Source organism: Rhincodon typus, chromosome 8, assembly GCF_021869965.1.
Source record: "Rhincodon typus isolate 14 chromosome 8, sRhiTyp1.1, whole genome shotgun sequence".
Classification (NCBI taxonomy): domain Eukaryota; kingdom Metazoa; phylum Chordata; class Chondrichthyes; order Orectolobiformes; family Rhincodontidae; genus Rhincodon; species Rhincodon typus.
In genome coordinates, this window is record NC_063339.1 from 62,444,710 (window position 1) to 62,465,613 (window position 20,904).

At 40.1% G+C, this 20,904-nt stretch overlaps 1 protein-coding gene across 2 annotated transcripts in view; it reads right to left on the bottom strand.

Annotated features, from left to right (window-relative positions):
- The window catches only part of LOC109911862 (formin-like), a 368,530-nt gene that overhangs the window by 201,570 nt on the left and 146,056 nt on the right, over positions 1-20,904 (bottom strand). For both annotated transcript variants that reach the window (XM_048600301.1, XM_048600300.1), the window contains one exon: positions 4,141-4,940. In XM_048600301.1, coding sequence (XP_048456258.1) covers positions 4,141-4,940 — 800 coding nt within the window. The remainder of the gene's footprint in view (positions 1-4,140; positions 4,941-20,904) is intronic.

Below are 20,904 nucleotides of genomic sequence, written 5' to 3' on the forward strand. Positions count from 1 at the left end.
ACCCAGCTGCATATTGCAAGGTCACTTACTGATGTATAGGATGAACTGATAGTTGGCAACAAGCCTGTCATCATGCATTCATTCAATTTATAAAGGCCATAAAAATGTGCAAGACTGCAAGTGCAAGTGCTGGCTATTAACTGTTGCTGAACTCCATTCTTGACTCAATGAGAAACCTAAGTTCAGCCTGAGGTTTCCTACTCTAATGCAGACTGGTGCCTGTAGAGCTATGGATACATCTTGAGCGCAGATCAAAAGTGGAACAAGGAGGACTGGGTGGGCTGAAGCAGTGTTGGGCAACTTGAAGCAACATGTCTTGGGGGGTATTAAGGAAAAAGCAATCCTGCAGTAAACCACAGAAAATCACATGGATTATTTTAAGTAGACTTTAGCCAAGACTGGAAGCGAAAGCCTTTCTCAAATATTCGTGCTGACCAGAATGTTTGCAATCCAAATTTTGTACGAAACAAAAAAATGCAAAATAACTCAACTTAGCATCGTATTTGTTGCAAATATTTGTCAGCATGAATACAGCAAAGTCTGTTCTCAAGCACATTAACATCATGTCCAATATTACTAGCTATCGTTCAGCTCTTAGCAAAAATATATCAACTATATGTGAATTCACCTATTGACTGAATCCATTTTAGTCAGCCGAGGTTTTTAAATTGTAATTATATGTTAAGTAGGTTACTCTTGTAGCCCAGCGTCCTGTTATAACTTGGACCTTGGGCTATCTACTTTCTTATACCACCCAGTAGTTATTTTGTGATTAGGGAGCTCGAACCATAAAACAATTGTTAAACACATTTCTTCCCACTAAAACATGCGGCAATAACATTAAATGTTTTCTTTTTTTCTAAAAATTCCTATATGTAGCCCATGCTTCGAGGACCTGTTAATATGCTATTAGCAAGGTTAGTACAAGTCCTTTGGTAACCAAACTATGATAAAAATCTTTGTTTCCAAATGAATAAGATAAAAGCCATTTTTGAAATAGATCAAATACATATTTTTAATATATACTGTCCTTGAAAAAGTGCATGTAAAGTGGTCTGCTGTGTATTAGAGAGAACGATGGAAGTTATGACAAGGACAGCAGGTTCTATATTGTAGTTTATCAAATTATCTTCCATCTGAAATGTTAATGTTGCATAATAAATTGAAATGTTAGACTTCCATTAGCTCGTAAGCAATCAGTAATTATATATTCAGTGGACTAATAAAAAACTGAATGTAAAGTTGTCTTTCTAAAGTCCTCAGGCAGGATACAGCTATTTTCCCACTTATTAAATCAATCTTCATTGCTGTTAACTGTTGCAATTTGCATATAGAGATGAGATTATATTATGTGGAGATCAGACCTTGAAATTATTGACTATCTTCAAATTTTATTGAATAAAAATGATGCAGATATTATTTCATATAATCTATTCCTCAGTATTGGATTTAGGTAACTATTTTTGAACTGAGTGGAACACTTTGTTGAAAGGAGTAATTGTCCCATGGGAATGTTTTGCACAAATTGTACCCAAATTACACTCGTAATACACACTTAAAATTCTGAAACTCTGCACTGAAATGCTGACACAGGAAGATGAAATAAAAAAAAGAAGAAACATATCATGTAGGTAAAGGCAGGGAGGATTGAGTGGGATTATCATGCATTCGAATATAATCACTGCTTCAGTATGTGCATCTCCTGCTGCTGGCACATTGTGATGAAAGTTGAAAAGAAGGGCATCAATTTACTAATTAGTTAAATTAAAATTCTCTTACTTTTGTAGCTTACCTGATTTCAGGCCAACACAGAGGATCCTTAAACTGCTTGGCAGTGATCTTCATGAAAATCAGATTATCAACATAAAATTTCACATAAAATTTTGAAGGGATACAGAATCTATGAATAACTGAAAGACAACTGAATAGACTGCTAATGTGTTCCAATTACATTCCATCGTATTTTACTTAATTGTAAATTTCCAGCAAATAAGCAAAAGATTGTCCCAGACATATTTTGCTAACCATTTAACTATGGCGCCGTTACAAATATTATTACTCTGAATTCATCCATCTACAATGTCCTAATATTTATGGAGCTTCTTCCTTTGAGCAGGCAGCAGAAAGTATTTATGTCGACTCCATATCCTTTCCTCTCAGAATAGTTAAACAATGTCCAAGGAATAAAAAAAATTGCTATAAATGATCAGTGGGTCTAGCAGCATCTTTGGAGACAGAAAGCATTCATTCTGTCTCTCTCTCTCTCCACAGATACTGTTGGCCTGATAAGTACTTGCAACACTTTGTTTTTATTTAAGATTGGCAAGTGGGACTAGTTTAGTTTGGGAACATGGTCAGTGTGGACTAGTTGGACCTAAGGGTCTGTTTCCATGCTACTATGATACTAAGACTATTTTCAGCATCTGCAGTACATTACTTCTTTTTAATTCCCAACAAAGTTAATATTACTCCCCTCTGTCAGAACTCAAATGCCCCACTTGCCCTATATTTGGACAAAGAAAGTAAATAATATATTGCTGTCTACACTGTTTAGCCACGAAAGAAAGGAGAAAATTAACCTGTATACAAATTATGATTCTATTATGTTACAAACTTTAACTTAATTAAAATGGGAAACAAATCAGAAATTGCTGGAAAAACTCAGCAGGTTTGGCAGCATCTGTGAAGAGAAAACAGAGTTAATGTTCGGGTCCAGTGATCCTCTGAAAAGGGTCATTGAACTCAAAACATTAACTCTGTTTTCTACCCTCAGATGCTGCCATGCCTGCTGAGTTTTTCCAGAAATTTCTGATTTTGTTTCTGATTTCCAACATCCACCGTTCTTTGGGCTTTTTTTCAATGAAAATGGAGTAGGAGGAAGTGCAGGTTCTCAATAATCCTTTTTTAAATTAGTTTTCCCACTCTGCTGTAGTACTGATATAACTGAGAAGTATGTTCGATACTCTGACAAGTAAACACTGGCAGTGATTCTCATATTAGTGTCCAGATGACAAATGCCCTCCGACAATCCATCTTTTTGGCACTATTTAAGCAGAAGTTGGAGCAATTAGAAAAACAGAATCTGAGAAAAAAAAACTGAGATTAAGCCAGTATAATTAAAGTTTACCATCATGAACAACTTAAATGATTACAAAAATGCCATGAATTGAAAAGTAACATCAAAAGTTACAGGATTTAGGGTACTACAAAAAGGCAAAGAGATTTGATAACTTGACAGTGATTTAGGTTGTAAAGTACACATTAGCCTTCAGAGATGAGAGACTGACAGGAATAAGGCACAGTCTTGACTTAAAATGGCAAAAGGCCAAATCAGCCTAATTTCAAAATACTACTGTCGCCACTGCAAGGAGGGAATTGTGATTACTTCCAGAAGGCATAAGCAGCAGCCGGGTTAGGGGAATCCAATTTGCTTTCAAAATTCCCTCGTATTTACTGCTTAAAATGCCTCAAATCATTGCTTATGTTATTGTATTAACATTATAGGTAAAAAGTAACAGGGTACAATTAAAGTGTTCTATATCAGAATTGTGCTCATGTCTTTTTGTCTAGTCACTCAAACATGTAATCATAGTTAATACCCTTGGCATTAGAGTTAGTCTGGAGTTAATAAAATTTAACACTGTTTTGACAAAATTTGAACTCTATATTACAGTGAAAAACAACTAGTTAACACTTAAACAATAAGAGCAAAGCCAGTAAACAAATGTTGTTTGATTTATTGCTGTTAGATCATTGGTTTAAAATTAAAGAATAAAATTTTGCAAACGTTTTTTCAACTTCCACTAATCTGTTTATTAAAGAGCAAATTTCTGTTGTCACGGTCAGTAAGGTGACAAAGCAAAGGACTTACGAAATACAGAACCCATTCAATTTCAATCTGTGAAGTTCATGGGTTAGTTTCTAAAACAGGAGGATGATCGCTACTGTTAGAAATCACTGAGATGGTGACGGACATAGTTTATCCTTTCCCTTTTATCATAACATGGTATTGAGTGAATTTAGCCAATTTGTGTAATGTCATTGTAAATGCAGAGGTCTAATTTATTTCAGGAAGGTAACAGCACCCAAAACATAAACAGAAACGTACATGCTGACAACATCAGCATTTATTTATGGTACCTGGAATCTTTTATCTGGATCCTTGTCCAATATAGAGGCTTCATTGGGCGGCGTGGTTCTATGATAGGCTTCCGTGCAGGTCTGTCCGTTGACAAATTGAGATTAGGAACTCCAAACGGTGGGGGTGGAGGCGGTCCAGAGCCTGGGAGAGGTGGCGGAGGCGGGGGTCCAGAGCCTGGGAGAGGTGGCGGAGGCGGGGGTCCAGAACCTGGGAGAGGAGGCGGAGGTGGAGGTCCAGAGGCTGGAAGAGGTGGTGGTGGTGGAGGTCCAGAGCCTGGAAGAGGTGGTGGTGGTGGTGGTGGTGGTGGTGGTGGTGGAGGTGGAGTTGGAGCTGGAGCTGGTGGACAACCTGGGAGTGGAGTAGGAGAACCTTGAGATACCTTTGCAACTGATGGTGGCAATGAAGGAAGTGATGCAAGCTGAGATTCTTGTGATGATGCGATTTGTGAAGACGGTAAAGCTTCCTCCTTTATAGCATGTAGACAGCAAGCTGACTGACCATTCAAGGTCAAGGATGCAAGGTTCAGCTTTCCTGGGGTGCTCAGATTACTTTTACCTGTCTTGCTATCATCTTGATTCAACTGTATGAACGTTTCTCGGTCAGTCTGAATGCAAACATTGCGAAATGTTTTTGACACAAGTTCATCTGCAGTAGAAACAGCAATGTCCCTTGTTTCAGACTTTCCTTCTTTTAATTTATTTTCCAATTTATTCTGAAGTTGTGCAATGGTTTCTTCAAGTTTAGTTATTTCTTCAGCATGTTCCCCACGTACATGGAAAAGTTTCAATTCAAATTCATTCTGTTGAGAAACAGTATAGGCATTAATATCAACATTAATTAAATATGCCAACTGAGCATATAATAATGGTTGGTGTGCTTTACTTAGAGATTTACTACTCCAGATTTTCACATTTTAAGTTTACTTTATTCTGGTAACTAGACTGGCCTCCAACATAGCTTTATTGGGTCATCATACATGTTCTGCTGACTGCAATGTCCTGAACTAGCTTCCGAGGACAGGGTTCTTTAAAAATGCAGGATATTCTCCTGGTGGCAGTGAAATTTGTGACAAATGCTCTGATGGGATCTGTAGAAATGCTTCAGTAGATCAGTCATTGTCACACCAGAACTGGAGGTGGCAGCATTCTTGGAAACAGAAATGGCACAGATGTAACTTTGGTTCAAAACTTTCAGTAAAGGTTTTTCCTCCACAAATGTTGCTTCTAGATCACACAATAAGGCAAAAAAAAAGTGGATGAGGCAGCACGTCTTCAGTGCTCTACCTCGTTGTCTATTGATAGCTTTCATTCCAGTACTCTCTCATGTCCCACTATCTACTAGCAGCCATGGTAGCTGTCACTTCAACCCAAATGGTAGGGAAATCCATTGTTTCCCTGACCACTCCCACTATTTTTACAATAAAAACAGGATGATGAAAGGTCAGGCAAGCGAGCTTCCTGCTGGGGAGGTAAGAGAGAAGAAAAATATTGGTTAGCGTTTTTGGAGTCAAGATCTGGAGTAGACAGCAGTGTTCTATTTTTCTTCTTCCTCCATCTATGATTTTATCCAATGCTAAATGATTGTAGTGCAATAAAACTTTGGCCTAAATATGTCAACACATACACTGGCCTCATATCATTTGATGTTGCAATTTGGCTCTTTGACTCCTACTTGCATTAGAAATACTTTCCCTTGGCAGTAGCTAAATAATAGACTTTATGACGTAGATCACATTTCAAAATTTAAACACAGTCATTGTTTTTCTGACCCTCTATTACTTTCAAAACTAGAGCTTTAAAATTCTTCAGGGGCTTTCCAGGTCTCGCATCGGACCTCAAGCAGAATCTCCACAAAAATAGCATCTACAATTTTTGCTGGATCTTCATCTCCATCCGATTAGCGGCAGAATTTCTGTCTGGCCTTTACAGATTTAATATTGAGCAAGGGTCCAGGCCAGGGACTGACATCCCAAGCAAAGAATCCCCACTTCCGTTCTTCAACCAGGTTCCAACATTGTATTAATGCTGGTACACTAAGTGAATAGAAGTGCACAGGCATTCACTAAAACCGGCATTAGTCTCAATAGTGGGAACCAAAACAATCAGCCTATATTCTTGAGTATTCAAGGTTTGTTTCAGCCATGCAACTGAGTTCCCTTTATCAGGGACAATGGGTGTTTGCCCAAATGGAGCTTGAACTATCAGGTAATGTTGTTAATGAGATACTCTCATTAACTCCACAGACCCCAGCAGGACTAGTATTTTGGCACCAGAGGCAATGTGAGGTTCCCTTACACTCCATGCATTTACTGATGAAGCCTAAATAATGGCCAATCCTTTGAAGTAATTCAGCCCATGATTGCAGTCATACCTGGATCTAAGATGGTTAATGTGCTCAATTAAGAAATAAAAATTACTGATGTTAGAACACTAATAGTGAAACAAAATAAGAGGAATGGATAATCAGTGATGCTGGGAAGGAAGTGTATAGGACATACTAACAAAATACTACACAATGTCAGTGTCACTGTTAATGGTCAGTTGGAGTTTTGCTGTTGCATTGGAGAAGTTTAGAATCATAGAATAAACTTAGAATCATAGCGCCTCACAGCACCAAGGACCCAGGTTTGATTCCACCCTTGGGGTGCGTGGAGTTTGCACATTCTCCCGTGTCTACATGGGTTCCCTCTGGGTGCTCTGGTTTCCTCCCACAGTTCAACAATGTGCAGCGGAAGGGTCACCGGACCCGAAACGTTAACTCTGTTTTCTCCTCCTGATGCTGCCAGACCTGCTGAGCTTTTCCAGCAACTTTGTTTTTGTGTCAACAATGTGCAGGTTAGGTGGACTGGCCACGCTAAATTGCCCATAGTGTCCAGGGATATGCAGGGTAGGTGGATTGACCGTGGGAAATGCAGGGTTACAGGGATAGGGTAGGGGTGTGGATTTGGATGAGATGCTCTTCGGAGGGTCGGTGTGAATTACATAGGCCAAATAGCCTACTTCCACATTGTAAGGATTCTATAATTCTAAGTTTAGGAGCAGAACTCAGAAAAAAGAGATAGGGAAAAATTTTATGAGAAGTGCACTCAGAAACTGAAGTGCTTGTCTTTTTCCATTGGTCTCTGTAAAATCTGAATGAAACAGGCAAAACAATTTTTTTTTCATTTTAGATATCAACTTGGCATTTACTCAATACAAAACCCATCTTATTACTATTACTTAAATCTTTTCAGTCCCAGTTCAAGGTAAAAACAGTTTGTTTTACAATGAGAATACTCGTAATCCACGTAATGTACAATTTTTCTTTTCTTTATTCATTCACAGGATGAGGGCATCGCTGGCTAGGCATCATTTATTGTCTGTCCCTAATTACCCAGAGGGCAGTTAAGAGTCAACCACATTGCTGTGGGTCTGGAGTCACATGTAGGCCAGACTAGGTAAGGGTGGCAGTTTCCTTCCCTAAAGGACATTGGTGAACCAGATGGGTTTTTCATGACAATTGACAATGGATTCACAGTCATCATTAGATTCTTAATTCCAGATATTTTATTGAATTCAAATTCCACCATCTGCCATGGTGGGATTCGAACCTGGGTCCAGAACATTATCTGGGTCTCTGGAATTAACAGTCCAGCGATAATACCACTCGGTCATCGCCTCCCCCAATCTTGGAGCTTACAGTATTGAAAGTTCATGAAACAAATTTTGTGTGAGTGAGGGCAGCAATGCCGTGACAGTAGAACAATGTGTCAATTTACTGCACTCCTGGTGACAAATCTAGTACAGCTACGTATAGAATACCTTAAAATTTTCATGAAACCACCACCTGATCAATTGTTTCTACTGGTGGGAGATAATGAAATGCAGAAAGTACAGATGCAGACAGTTGCTCAGAGAAGCTGTGATAAGGCCATGAGATAATTGTCTTTTGTTACATTAAAAGTCCAGGGGAATGGGAATGATTGAATATTTCTAAAGGTTGTATCTCTGTCATCCAGCAGCCTTGGGACAGGGGTTTTGCTAGCCGGCTGAATTTGCCAGACCTTAAGAAGTCACGTATCAAGATCAGTATGGGAGCTTCTCATCAGCACCAAAAGCATTTGTTCCCATGTGTGGCTGAGAATTTCATTTTCTTGTGTCTCCCACACCCAGCTATAAACAACAAAATAAGTCTTTGTACCGAAGGGCACAATGACTAGAATCTATTATTTCAGAACAGAAAAATAAATGTTTTGCGAGCACAGTCTGCACATGTGGACGCCATGACCTCAACCTAAATAGTGACTTTTAAACTGGGCGAGCAGAAGACCACAGATTGCTGGATTAGGGAGGTACAATCTCTACCACAAATTTGACACAAATAAGTCAAATAATGTCCTTCTGTGCTGTATCATTCTATCCATATTGTTCTGTATTTGTTCAAGAAATAGTTATTCATCATTACTACACTGTCCAATTATTTGAGAAATTGAAGACAGGAAGAGTAGTGTAAATCAGGACACTTGCTTCAATCATGGTACCTAATTCTAATTTACAAATCAAAATAAATAGCTTCCTTAAATAAAAATTTATTTTTCACATGCTGAAATACTGCTGGGTTTTGATTGAACTGCTGCTATTTCGAAGCTGTCCAGTATGGGTTCTAATCATGCATTTACTAAAATTTGGGTGATTTAGAATCAAAATGCTTCAAACATGGGCTTCTTCTGTACAAAACTCTGGTGCGGCCGCACTTGGAGTATTACGTACAGTTCTGGTCACCGCATTATAGGAAGGATGTGGAAGCATTGGAAAGGGTGCAGAGGAGATTTTCCAGGATATTGCCTAGTATGGAGGGAAGGTCTTATGAGGAAAGGCTGAGGGTCTTGAGGCTGTTTTCGTTAGAGAGAAGAAGGTTAAGAGGTGACTTGATAGAGACATACAAGATGATCAGAGGATTAGATAGGGTGGACAGTGGGAGCCTTTTTCCTCGGATGGTGATGGCTAGCACGAGGGGACATAGCTTTAAGTTGAGGGGTGATAGATATAGGACAGATGTCAGAGGTAGGTTCTTTACTCAGAGAGTAGTAAGGGCGTGGAATGCCCTGCCTGCAAAAATAGTAGACTCGCCCACTTTAAGGGCATTTAAATGGTCATTGGATAAACATATGGATGATAATGGAATAGTTTAGGTTAGATGGGCTTCAGATTGGTTTCACAGGTCGGCGCAACATCGAGGGCCGAAGGGCCTGTACTGCGCTGTAATGTTCTATGTTCTGTAATCCCCATTACAGGGATTGCATCACTAGATGGCTTATATTGGGTTTCAATTTTGAAGGAAGTAAACAGTTATATAGTAAAATGATCTTTTTACAATTTTTTTGACCATTTGAATAATATTTCAGGAGTGATTTGGACCATTGGTGAGTTTAATTTGAAGAAGATGTGGGACAAGTGAGCCAGTCTCCACTTGAGCAGAGTGAAGCATTAACATACTGCGCCACTGAGTGGTCAGATGCAGATCTGCAGGAAAAGCCCATGAGAAGTCATCGAATTTATTTGTTGCAGGAGTCTGGCTACTGGAATGGCACAAAAATTAAACTGCAAATTGCTCACAGAAGGGGCATACGCTTAACTGTCCTTCTGTACTCTCCCTATTCTCTAGAAATTGGTTGCAAAGCATAGAGGTAATAGTACAGTTCACCCACTTGGAACAACTTGATCCACTGAATGAACAGAAAGGACAAAAAGTATAACAAAGGAATGGAAAATAATTAAACTGGTACGGATATCTGGCTTCCTTCAGTTGACCTATTAAATTGGTGCCTTAGTACATTACAGAACAACAACTTCAGAGAATTTAAAGGGCAGAGAATTGGAATACTGTTTGCTTACTTAATGAATATGGTAATAATCCACGAAGGATTTACCAAGCATGTGAATTTTATCCATCTCATATGGCAACCAGTTTTGATTTCAGGAGGGTAACATTTTAAAAGGAAACATTCACAAAGAAAGTGTTGGCATCGACAAACCATTGGGCCAAAATAAACTGGTGCTGTGCCAGAGCAGGGCCTGAATGTCACAGTGTGGCTTATTGTTCCCCTCCCTCAGTCAAAGTTAGTTGTGAGTCAACCTACTTCAAAAATGGCCAACTGCTCCCACTTCCTCCCCCAGGAACAACACATTGATGGTGCCAGTAATGAACTGAGAAAGAAAAGCTACCAGCCAATCTGACTGGAGGAAAAGTCTGAGAATTGTGGTTCTGGTGACACTTGTGGTCACAAAGGGGAGCAACATCTTGGGTTCAGTCACCGGATAGACCTGGAGGTACCCTCTACCAGCTCTTTAATCTTTCACCCAAGATGGTGAACAATTGGGCTGGTCTCCTCCATTCCACCGTCCCCAGTTGCAGATGCCACTGTAACAGGGGGTGGGAACAGGTTCTTCGCTGATCATTAATTGTTCAGTTTTGGGTCTAATAGGGCAAAATGATGGGCAGGCTGGTTAATATCTTACCTGCCCACCACACAACTTAGGGATGGGCAGAAAGGTGGTGAGGTAGTCATTGATTACCTGTTTTGTTAATTCCCCCAATTTCAAACATGCTAGATGAGGTGGGGGTGGGGATGTGAGGGAAACAGTCATGATATTCCTGGCGAAAACTAAATTTCATTCATCAATCACCTGAAATCACCCTTTGACGCCAACTAATTTAAATACTACCATCACTTCAGCAGTGCAGCTCCAGAATAACCTGGGCAAACCACACATAGATGGACCCTGTGTGGAACGGAAACCTGTTTGATTTTTTTTTTAAAAAAGGATGAAGTTTGCTAAAGCAGAATGATAATTGGCAATAAGCAGTGAACATAATGCGAGCATGGTATAGGTCATACACCATTCATGAGAGATTTGGGGACACTTTCATAGCATGGCCTCATTCCTCAGATCATTGGGAGCATAGGAATCCAACAATAACTCCCAAAGAGCAGAGCACTGAGAGAGGTGGAAACACACATCATTTCACTGTGATCCAGCTATATGTGTCTGTTATTTAAATGTACCAAAGTGAAGAGAGACGAAAAGAGGAGGCACAGCCACACAGCTGGCTATCCTTGGCAGGAAACCCAAGGAAAGCATCTCAGGTGTCACATAGAGGGAGGTAAGAATGATAATTTTTTTTTTACAGAAAGTGCTGGAGATTCTCAGCAGGTCTCGCAACATCTGTGGAATTTTGAGTCAGATCTGAGGTAATAGTGGCACACACTGCTGCCTCTGTCATTCCCCAGGCTGGCAGATGACTGGAAGAAAAGCTCAGTGATTTGATGACAGCAATATATATTTCGTGACTCAGTGATGAGAACACGGAACCCAACACCACATGGTGTGCTTGCGACAAGTGGCATGTCTGAGGGGAAGGTGGATAATTGAACAGAGACAGGAACAGAAGGGTGAGCTGAAGCAAATAGTATGGAAAACTTGTGTTAACATAATAACAGCATACATGCTGGAAATGAATGACTGCTTGGGCAAACATTGCCCGGGCAAAAGTATCCCAATGATGAATCAATGCCTTTGGAAATAAAAGGGGAAAAGGACAGGTAAAGTCACTTACACTAAAACTATAAAAACATTTTTTGTTGTTGTCTTATTCAGTGTTTACTATTTCTAAAATAGCTTTTCTCCCTGTACATCAATCAATTTTCTATTGCTGACTTTCAGAGGCTTTGTAAAATTTTAGCCTGTGGTAAACGCCACCTTATTGCTACCTAATACTACAGCATAGCCACTGCTGAAAACCAAGGCTGCCACAACAGCTTGTGATGTATAAGCTTATGTTGTAAAACGTATGGTATATGAGCTGCATTGCTGGTGTTTTTTTCCATCAACTTCAGTAAGCACATGGAAAATATACCATGATTACTAAGGCAAAAACATTATTTTGTATGTGTTTAGTTTAGTGAATTTCTATTGCATCCACCCTTCCCATGCACAGTTAATTTTCTTCCCCGTTCTTTAAAATGATAACCCAGTGAACAAAAATTGAGGGTGATGCCAGAATCATGGACAAATTGGTGTCATTCAATCCCAAGTAACAATATAACCATTGACAATTGTACCATAAAAACAAAGTACTGTACCATCATTATAATAAATAAGAAATCATTAATTAACCTGTTTTACAGGTATTAAATAACATTTAGAGATGTAAGTCTGTATGTGTAATAATTCTGAAACCGGAAAAGGGTTAGGAATCTCATCACTAAGATAACTTTATGAAGAATGCATTATAAAAACTGCAGCTCCAATAAAACCTGTCCACTACATATTATGCAAACAAAAAGAATCTTGTTTTTAATGCCATTTTTATAAATATGATGGGATGGCTACTTCTTTCTTACAATTTCCATATTCAACAATATAAACTGATTCATAGGTCATGCTATTAAGAATGGATTCTTACATGTCAACGTCAAGGAAGTAAATGCTGATGTATTTGCATGTTACCTGTTTTTGATGTATTTTGATGCATCTGTGTTTTTATCAATAGGTATAGGCTAATCGAGAGTGTGGCTTACTCAGATCTGCAATGATCGTTACTCTTTTGGACTTAACATTTTACTACCATGTATTTATTTTGATTCTTCACCCCAAATTTTTATCCTTTTCCTCTGAACTTCTGGAGTCAGTGATTCATTTTCTGGTATGATTCCAACAACTCGTGTAGGCGGCTTATCATTGTGTGAGAGACTTCCTGATTATTAGAACACATGTTTATCATAGAAGTCAACAAAACCCGAGCCAATGTAGTCATAAGCTGGTGACGAAACATGTACAGTAGAGCTCACAGTAATCAATTATATTGCTTGTATTGCCACTGAGCTGAGATCAAGGAACATAGCAGTGACAAGGGTGGATGGCTGCACGTCCCCGGTCTGAACAACTTAGCTCCATGCTATACAAAGGGCAGAATCTTCCCAGCCCTTGAGCAGATGGACAATGGTGAGAAATTTGGGTGAATGTGGCAAAAATGGGAAATATGAGATGCTTGATGTAGAGAAAAAGTAGCCTGATTTTCCCCTTAAAGTTTCAATGACTAGTCGAGAATCTCAAAAGTCAATGGCGAGAACCTCACTAGTGTGCATCAATGTCTCTTTATTCATTAATCTTACCTCATTTCGATGCTGTGTGTGATTCTCCCAGGTATGGGTGAGAAATTAGATGGAGACAATTCCAACATGACCTGGCAGCTGCAGCTTGCCAACATGTTCTCCAGGTCTCCCTGTTGGCCATCATTCCCGAACATCTCATGCTCGTGGGAAGCAACCATCCACAAAAACTGGTATCAGCAAAACACCAGCCTCACCATATCACCATGGCCAATTTTAGACAATGTCTGAAGGGACTTCAAATCTTAACCACACTGCACTTGGAGCTCTCCGATACGTTACATTGCAATGCTCCTGCTAGATCGTTCTGCCCACAGGACCACACATCTCTCATGCTTCTGCACAGGATATGCCTCAGGGCTCTGCCTTTTTTTTAGCATTCATTTACTTGCCACTTAATCCAATGTTCACAATTTCTCCGTCATGCCTGTGCATGTGCTTTGACCAATTGGCCATGTCTAAAAGTTTATGAAAAGGAGTCATTAACTGAGTGAAGGAAACTATGGTCAGTTAGGAAGTGCCCCAAGTGTCTGTCAAGGGCATTTTCTGATCTCAGTTCAAGAGTTTGGCCATGGTTAATCAGTCACTTGGTGCAATCATGATCTTGGGGTATGGTGGTGGGGGTGGGGGTAGGGGGGGAGCAGCGTGAGATACGTGTCCTTACATTCCAGGTTTTGGGGCAGTGTCATTCCTGCAGGTCAAGTCCAACCATCAGAAGATCAGATATAATTCAGAGAATAGTACAGGCATCAGTCAGAGGTGATTTTAAATTGGAGTTATCCTCACTAGTCAGTTGGGCAGGAGATCTCCTGTCCACCCAAGGCATTTGAGTAATAGAGTCAAGGAGGGTATCAAGGCTAGACTATATTGTATTAAAACCAAAAGAACTGCGGATGCTGTAAATCAGGAACAAAAACAAAGTTGCAGGAAAAGCTCCAGCAGGTCTGGCAGCATCTGTGAATGAAAAAACAGAGTTAACGTTTTGGGTCCGGTGACCCTTCCTCAGAACTCAACTGGGTTGCAACGTTAACTCCATTTTTTCCTTCACAGATGCTGCCATACCTGCTGAGCTTTTCCAGCAACTTTGTTCTAGACCATATTGTGTTGGGGTAAGTGTGAAGTTTGGAACCACTATACTTGGATGCAAGGGAGACAATTACTCTGAAAGGGGGAACAAGTCCAGGGAGAAGGGTGAATGAAAGGGCATGGTACACTGCAATGAGTGAGGCAGTGGATAATTTGCAAGTTATCACCACTGTGGCTTCTACAATGGGATGCAGTGGATTGTGAACTTGGGCATGGCTACGTTGCAGGAAAGGGACTGAGGTGGAAAATAGGGGAACTTTTACAGTTAGATAAAGAGTTGAATGAGCATGTAGTGAGACTCCAAGATGGTAAGATTGTCAGTGATGGAAACACAAAAGGAGACATGAAGGGTGCTTGAGGCAGGATTATGAAACTTGACTTTGAGGCAAAGCCTGGAACTCTCTCTGTCAGGAGTGTGATTTGGATAGTTCACCATCTTCAAATCTCAACTGTACAGTAATGGTGAAAGACGGCAGACTCTCAGTGGGCAAAATGAAATTAATTTTTGTTTTGTCTGTGGGAGCAGATGGTGATGTGAGGTCCTTCAAGAGGCAATTACATAGTAAGGCATCCAGCAATTCAATGATGACACACATCTGCTATTCAATTACTGTGTGTGTGCAGATCATACATTGAGCAATAATAAACACATTTTGGTCACTAGCAATGTCTTTGATCATGACAAATTAATCCCAATAAGCTTTGTGAAGCAGAACCAACGGTGTAATAGATCACAGGTCAACGTGGAGGCACCTCATGGTCCTCCCTTCAGAAAGGCCTCCATGTCCTATTGTATCACAGTCTATGCTGACTGAAGATCAGTGTAGGCTCAGACTCAGGATATACTGGGACACCATACAGAGCTGTGCCATCTGCTGAAGCAAGATTTGTGTTCTGAAGGAGGCCATCTCATCCCAGTAGCCATCAAGATGACAGCAGCGCTTCAGTTATAAGCAACTGATTCATTACAGACATGCACTGGGGACCTGTGTGGAATCTCCCAATTCTCAACATACAAATGTACCAAGGATATTACAAATTTAAGGTCACATGGTTTGATTGCTTTGCCCTGTGATGAGATTAGTGCTACAGAGTGAGCAATAGCATTTACAACCTAGGTAGCTTCCCCCAGTGCACAGCACTGTACACATGCATTGGGTGAATCATATTATAATGTGGCTAGACTCATGAACAGAAAAGGGTTTTATTTGATTATTGCCCAACTCATCTGTAATCATTGCTAATACATCTTAGAAGTCTTTGCTGTGTACTCCGGAAGCTGCCATGATGCCTATATACTTGATAACACAAACGTCTGCTTCATTCAAAGGGAAACAAGGGCTACTCTCTCCAACTTTGGTTGATCATTCCTCAGAGGAATCCCCGACCAAGGAAGAATGCAGGTACAACATAGCCCACTTTTCACCAAGGCCATCATGGAATAGACAACAGGGTTATTGAAGATGGGGTTCTGATGCTTGGATCTATCTGAAGGGGCAGTGCAATACAGTTCATACAGAGTGTGCTGCATAATCCTGCAATGTTTTCCTCCGCACAAACAGAGAAAGCAAACAGGGGAAGTCATATGTTATACTCCAAAAGACATCTGTCTTTAAACAGAATTCAAGCCCACACTTTCACTTAAGAGCTTTATTTCAGTTTACCACACTCCATAAAACTCACACGCTACTCATTCCCATATTTATGCAGGTAATTCAATCCCAATGGCATATCAACCTGATCAGAGATGTTCTGACACATCTCTTGAGCAGGTGGGACTTGAACCTGGGTCTCCCTTGGCTCAGTGACAGTGACAATACATTGTACCACTTCAAACCAAATTGTTTTCTTATATATATCCAGAAGTGCTCTTATACACAACTGAATGTTTTTTTTACCTCTCACCATATCACCTCTGGTATTTTTTCATCCATTAACCACAACCAGTAAATCACCCATGCTTCCCAACTGTTTAATTTACATGCAAAACCCATTAAGGGCAATGCACTTCAAAGCCAATTAAATCTTCATTAATATATCCATCAATTATTCCCTCTCTCTGTCACTTGAGGAGTGCAGAAGATCATTAACCTTCCAGTGGCATTGTGTTGTGCTCTTCTGGACTGTGGCTACTGTACTAAGCTGAGTGGTCATCTCTGACTAAGCAGGCAGTGTTTAGCACCTCTGGTTGTTCTGTACTTTTACAACTACCATATAGTTCTATAATCAAAGCAACAGCCAAAATTTATCATAGAAGAAAACGATGGAACAATAAATCCCCATTATTCACTTCTGAAGAAGGGTCTTGACTGAAATGTCAACTTGCCTGCTCGTCTGATGCTGCTAGGCCTGCTGTGTTCCTCCAGCTCCACACTGTGTTATCTCTGACTCCAGCATCTGCAATTCTTGTTATCTCCCCATAGTTTATGTCTCTTTTTTGAATGCACTCTCAATGTGTTGACAAACCTTACCAAATAAATTTACATTCTTGTATAGTGTATCACTAACCATACATCGTACAAGAGAGACTGTCAGGTCTAAACAACTTGAAACAGTATTATGAGTTAAAAAGACGAATAGGCAAATAGGAAATGTATTTCAATTTGTATGCAAGGGATGTGTTGTTGCAGAGTTTTAATTAAAGATGCTAAATTAGTAATAGTAGGTGAAGAAAACTTATCAAAGGTGAAAGAACAGTGAGAAAAACTTTACAGAAAAGCACCTAATGAAAGGTATGAGTTCTGTAAATTACAGAAGATCTTTTGCTTTGGAAGCAGTTGGAAATGAAAGGCACAGCCACTAGCTGATTTCTAAATTGTGTGCCAAAAATGTTGTTACAACATGACTCATACTGTTCTATATGATGTCTTTTTATTTTCTCACATCATCTTGAAGAATTCAAAATTGTCTCATATGTATCATAAGCTAACAATGAACTTTTTGATGCTGACAATGTTGATTATTTCCTAGTTATTCTGACAACAAAAATGCACATTCATGACAAAAGTATAATAAATATATTTTTCAGGAGCTGGTTAATTTAACAAAAAGGCTTTGATAGTTTTAAAAAATTCAAACATTCCATTGTTAGGTAGAAGGAATTGAGTTTTTCGACATTGTTCCACTCACAAGATCTCCATATTAGTGTGGTATAAATATAGTTCGAAAGAGAATTTACTTGTGGTTCTTGAGCATTTGATGTATTGGGCAATAAGTCCATGCTGCAAAAAGAATGGAATTTGACATTTGGTGCTTTTAAACTCTTTCACTTATTCTGATTATTAAACCTCAAAGTGCTTACTGATACTGACGCGTGAAAGTTGGCCTACATGTAATGGAAAAGTCAGGCTTCCTCTGTAAACTGCAATAGTAAGAGGGTTTCCAACTTCAAAATGAGAAAACTAACGTCAAACATATTCATGCCATTTCTTGCTCATTTTGGTTAAAGCAAACATTTATATTTGCTAATATAGAAATTTACATTTGTTAAATGGCATAGTTTATAATGAATGGCATCTGTGCAATATCAAGCAGAGATGCAGTTTAATGGTAATGTTCTTGCATTAGGTGAAACAGTTTCCATCTGGACACCATTAGCTCCAAAATGTAGTTATTTTGTTTCAAACCTGAAAACAATTTTAACGTACATAATCAGGTGATTTACAATTGGCACCTACAGCCATATTAAGCTTACTTTGGTAGCTATTTATTTGCATGCTTTATTACTGAAATATCTTTTACTTTCTTATAGCTTAAGTAAGTCGTAAATATTAACCAGTCTTAGCAATGTAAATACTAAAATTCAGTGCAGGTTTAATTGAGTAATATCTGCTTTAAATGTGTTACCTCATAATAGCTAATCAACATTATGCAGATTTCACACAAACTACATAAGACTATTCAAGTCAGTTAGTTTGTCAAACACACAAATAATTTAAAATATTTAACTATCTCAAATGCAAACTATAAAAATATAGGTTACATTTTTTCATTTTTTTGTTTGAGGAAACGTTAATCGATTAGACAGAATTTGTTCTTGAGAACACCTGAAGAAACATACTGTAACACTGAGTGCACTGGAATATCATATGCGAACAGGAATTGAAAGAATTGGGGAACAGTATTGACAAACAGAAGAAAGGATTGGTGAGATAAAAGCAAATAATGTGACTACCTGCCAGGGGTCATAGGGACGTGTTGGGGGTGAGGAGTGGCAACATGCACAGCAGCATTCCCAAACCTTGGGCATGGCCTCCTGGCTCCAGGAGGGGCCCTCCCCACCCACGTGAGGTATCGATGGCTGGCGAGTGCAGGCAGTCTGACTTCTGGCCTCAATCCCCAGCCCCGCCGTTCGCCACTCGCCAATGTCAGCCTCTTCCCTGTTCCAGGTGGGCCCAGTGTTTCCACCTCATCCTCCCGGACTCCTCGTCTGCAGTACATGCACCAATGTTGATGTCACCACGCACAAAACACACAGACATCATGTGCAGTAGTTTCTTGTGACCTGTCCTGTCCTGGCCAGGTGACAATACTGGCCATGTCAGTACATGCCAGAAAGCTCTCGGTGTCCATGTGCATAGATCACTGAAAGTTGCCACCCAGGTTGATAGCTTTGTTAAGAAGGCGTACATTATGTTAGGTTTTATTAGTAGACGGATTGAGTTTCGGAGCCATGAGGTCATGTTGCAGCTGTACAAAACTCTGGTGCGGCCGCACTTGGAGTATTGCGTACAGTTCTGGTCACCGCATTATAGGAAGGATGTGGAAGCATTGGAAAGGGTGCAGAGGAGATTTTCCAGGATGTTGCCTGGTATGGAGGGAAGGTCTTATGAGGAAAGGCTGAGGGTTTTGAGGCTGTTTTCGTTAGAGAGAAGAAGGTTAAGAGGTGACTTGATAGAGACATACAAGGTCATCAGAGAATTAGATAGGGTGGACAGTGGGAGCCTTTTTCCTCGGATGGTGATGGCTAGCACGAGGGGACATAGCTTTAAGTTGAGGGGTGATAGATATAGGACAGGTTCTTTACTCAGAGAGTAGTAAGGGCGTGGAATGCCCTGCCTGCAAAAATAGTAGACTCGCCCACTTTAAGGGCATTTAAATGGTCATTGGATAAACATATGGATGATAATGGAATAGTTTAGGTTAGATGGGCTTCAGATTGGTTTCACAGGTCGGCGCAACATCGAGGGCCGAAGGGCCTGTACTGCACTGTAATGTTCTATGTTCTATGTTCTATGCCTTGCAGCCATATTACATTATGTAGAATCAGTCTGCTTCTTTTTACTACTTTTAAACACCCAGCTGAAATTTGTGGAAGTAATGGTAGTGTGCTCTAGGAAGACGTCAACAGGATCCAACAGACATGGTTGCAAAAATATGGACTATTTGTTGTAAAAGGTCGGCATTTGCCTATCCTCAGGGTTCACACTCCTTGCACTCAAAAAGTCTGTGTCACTAACTCCTTTGGAGTTTTGCAAGTCTCTGGAGAAGACAAACAAAGTGATTGAGGGATACTATCCTCCTGGCAGTAACTAGCACAGAAGAAGCCTGAAATTTCAAAGGGAGGACTAAAATGGCGAAGATAGAGATCCATTTGCCTTACACAAGGGGCTGATGAAGACAAAGCTGCATTAAGGGTGGGGTGGGTGGAGGGCAGAGCATGCATTATGTTGGTCTTTGCATCCTGTAGTAAACTAAATGCCCTCTCACTGACCCCGCAACCTCTGCTGAGTTAACATTGGAGAATTCTGATAGTGATGAGCTCAGCATAACGCAGAAAATTTGAAACGCTTTTCCTAGAGCCAGGCAAGTGTAGATATGACACTTAAGATACAGTATATAGTACAGACACAGGCCATGTTCTCCAACCAGTCCACACTGGAAACTATGCTCCACTGAAGTCTCCTCTCATCTTTATGCATCTAAAACTATTGTTGTAACTCTTATGGGTGGCACGGTGGCTCAGTGGTTAGCACTGCTGCCTCACAGCACCAGGTACCCAGATTCAATTCCACCCGCAGGCGACAGTCTGTGTGGAGTTTGCACATTCTCCCCGCGTCTGCGTGGGTTTTCTCCGGGTGCTTCCAGTTTTCTCCCACAGTCCAAAGATGTGATAGCTAGGTGGATTGGCCATGCTAGATTGCTCATAGTGTCCAGGGATGTGAAGGTTAGGTAGATCAGTCATGGGAAATGCGAGATAACAGGGATAGGTTAGTTAGGTGGATCTGGGTGGGATGCTCTTCGGAGGGTCATTGTGGACTTGAATGACCTGTTTCCAAAAATAGGGATTTGATTCTATGATTCTTAACTTGCATCTGCCTTATTTGTTTCCCTAGTTTTCCTTAAATGCATTCACCTCAACCAATCCCTGTGGCAGTGACTTCCACATTCTCACCACCATTTGGGTCAAGAAATTTCTTCTGAATTCCCTCCTGGTGACTATCTTATTTCACAGCCTCAAGTTCTACTCTTCCACTGCAAATGAAATTTTTCTCTCTTTATCCCCTCTATTAATTTTTTTTCACAA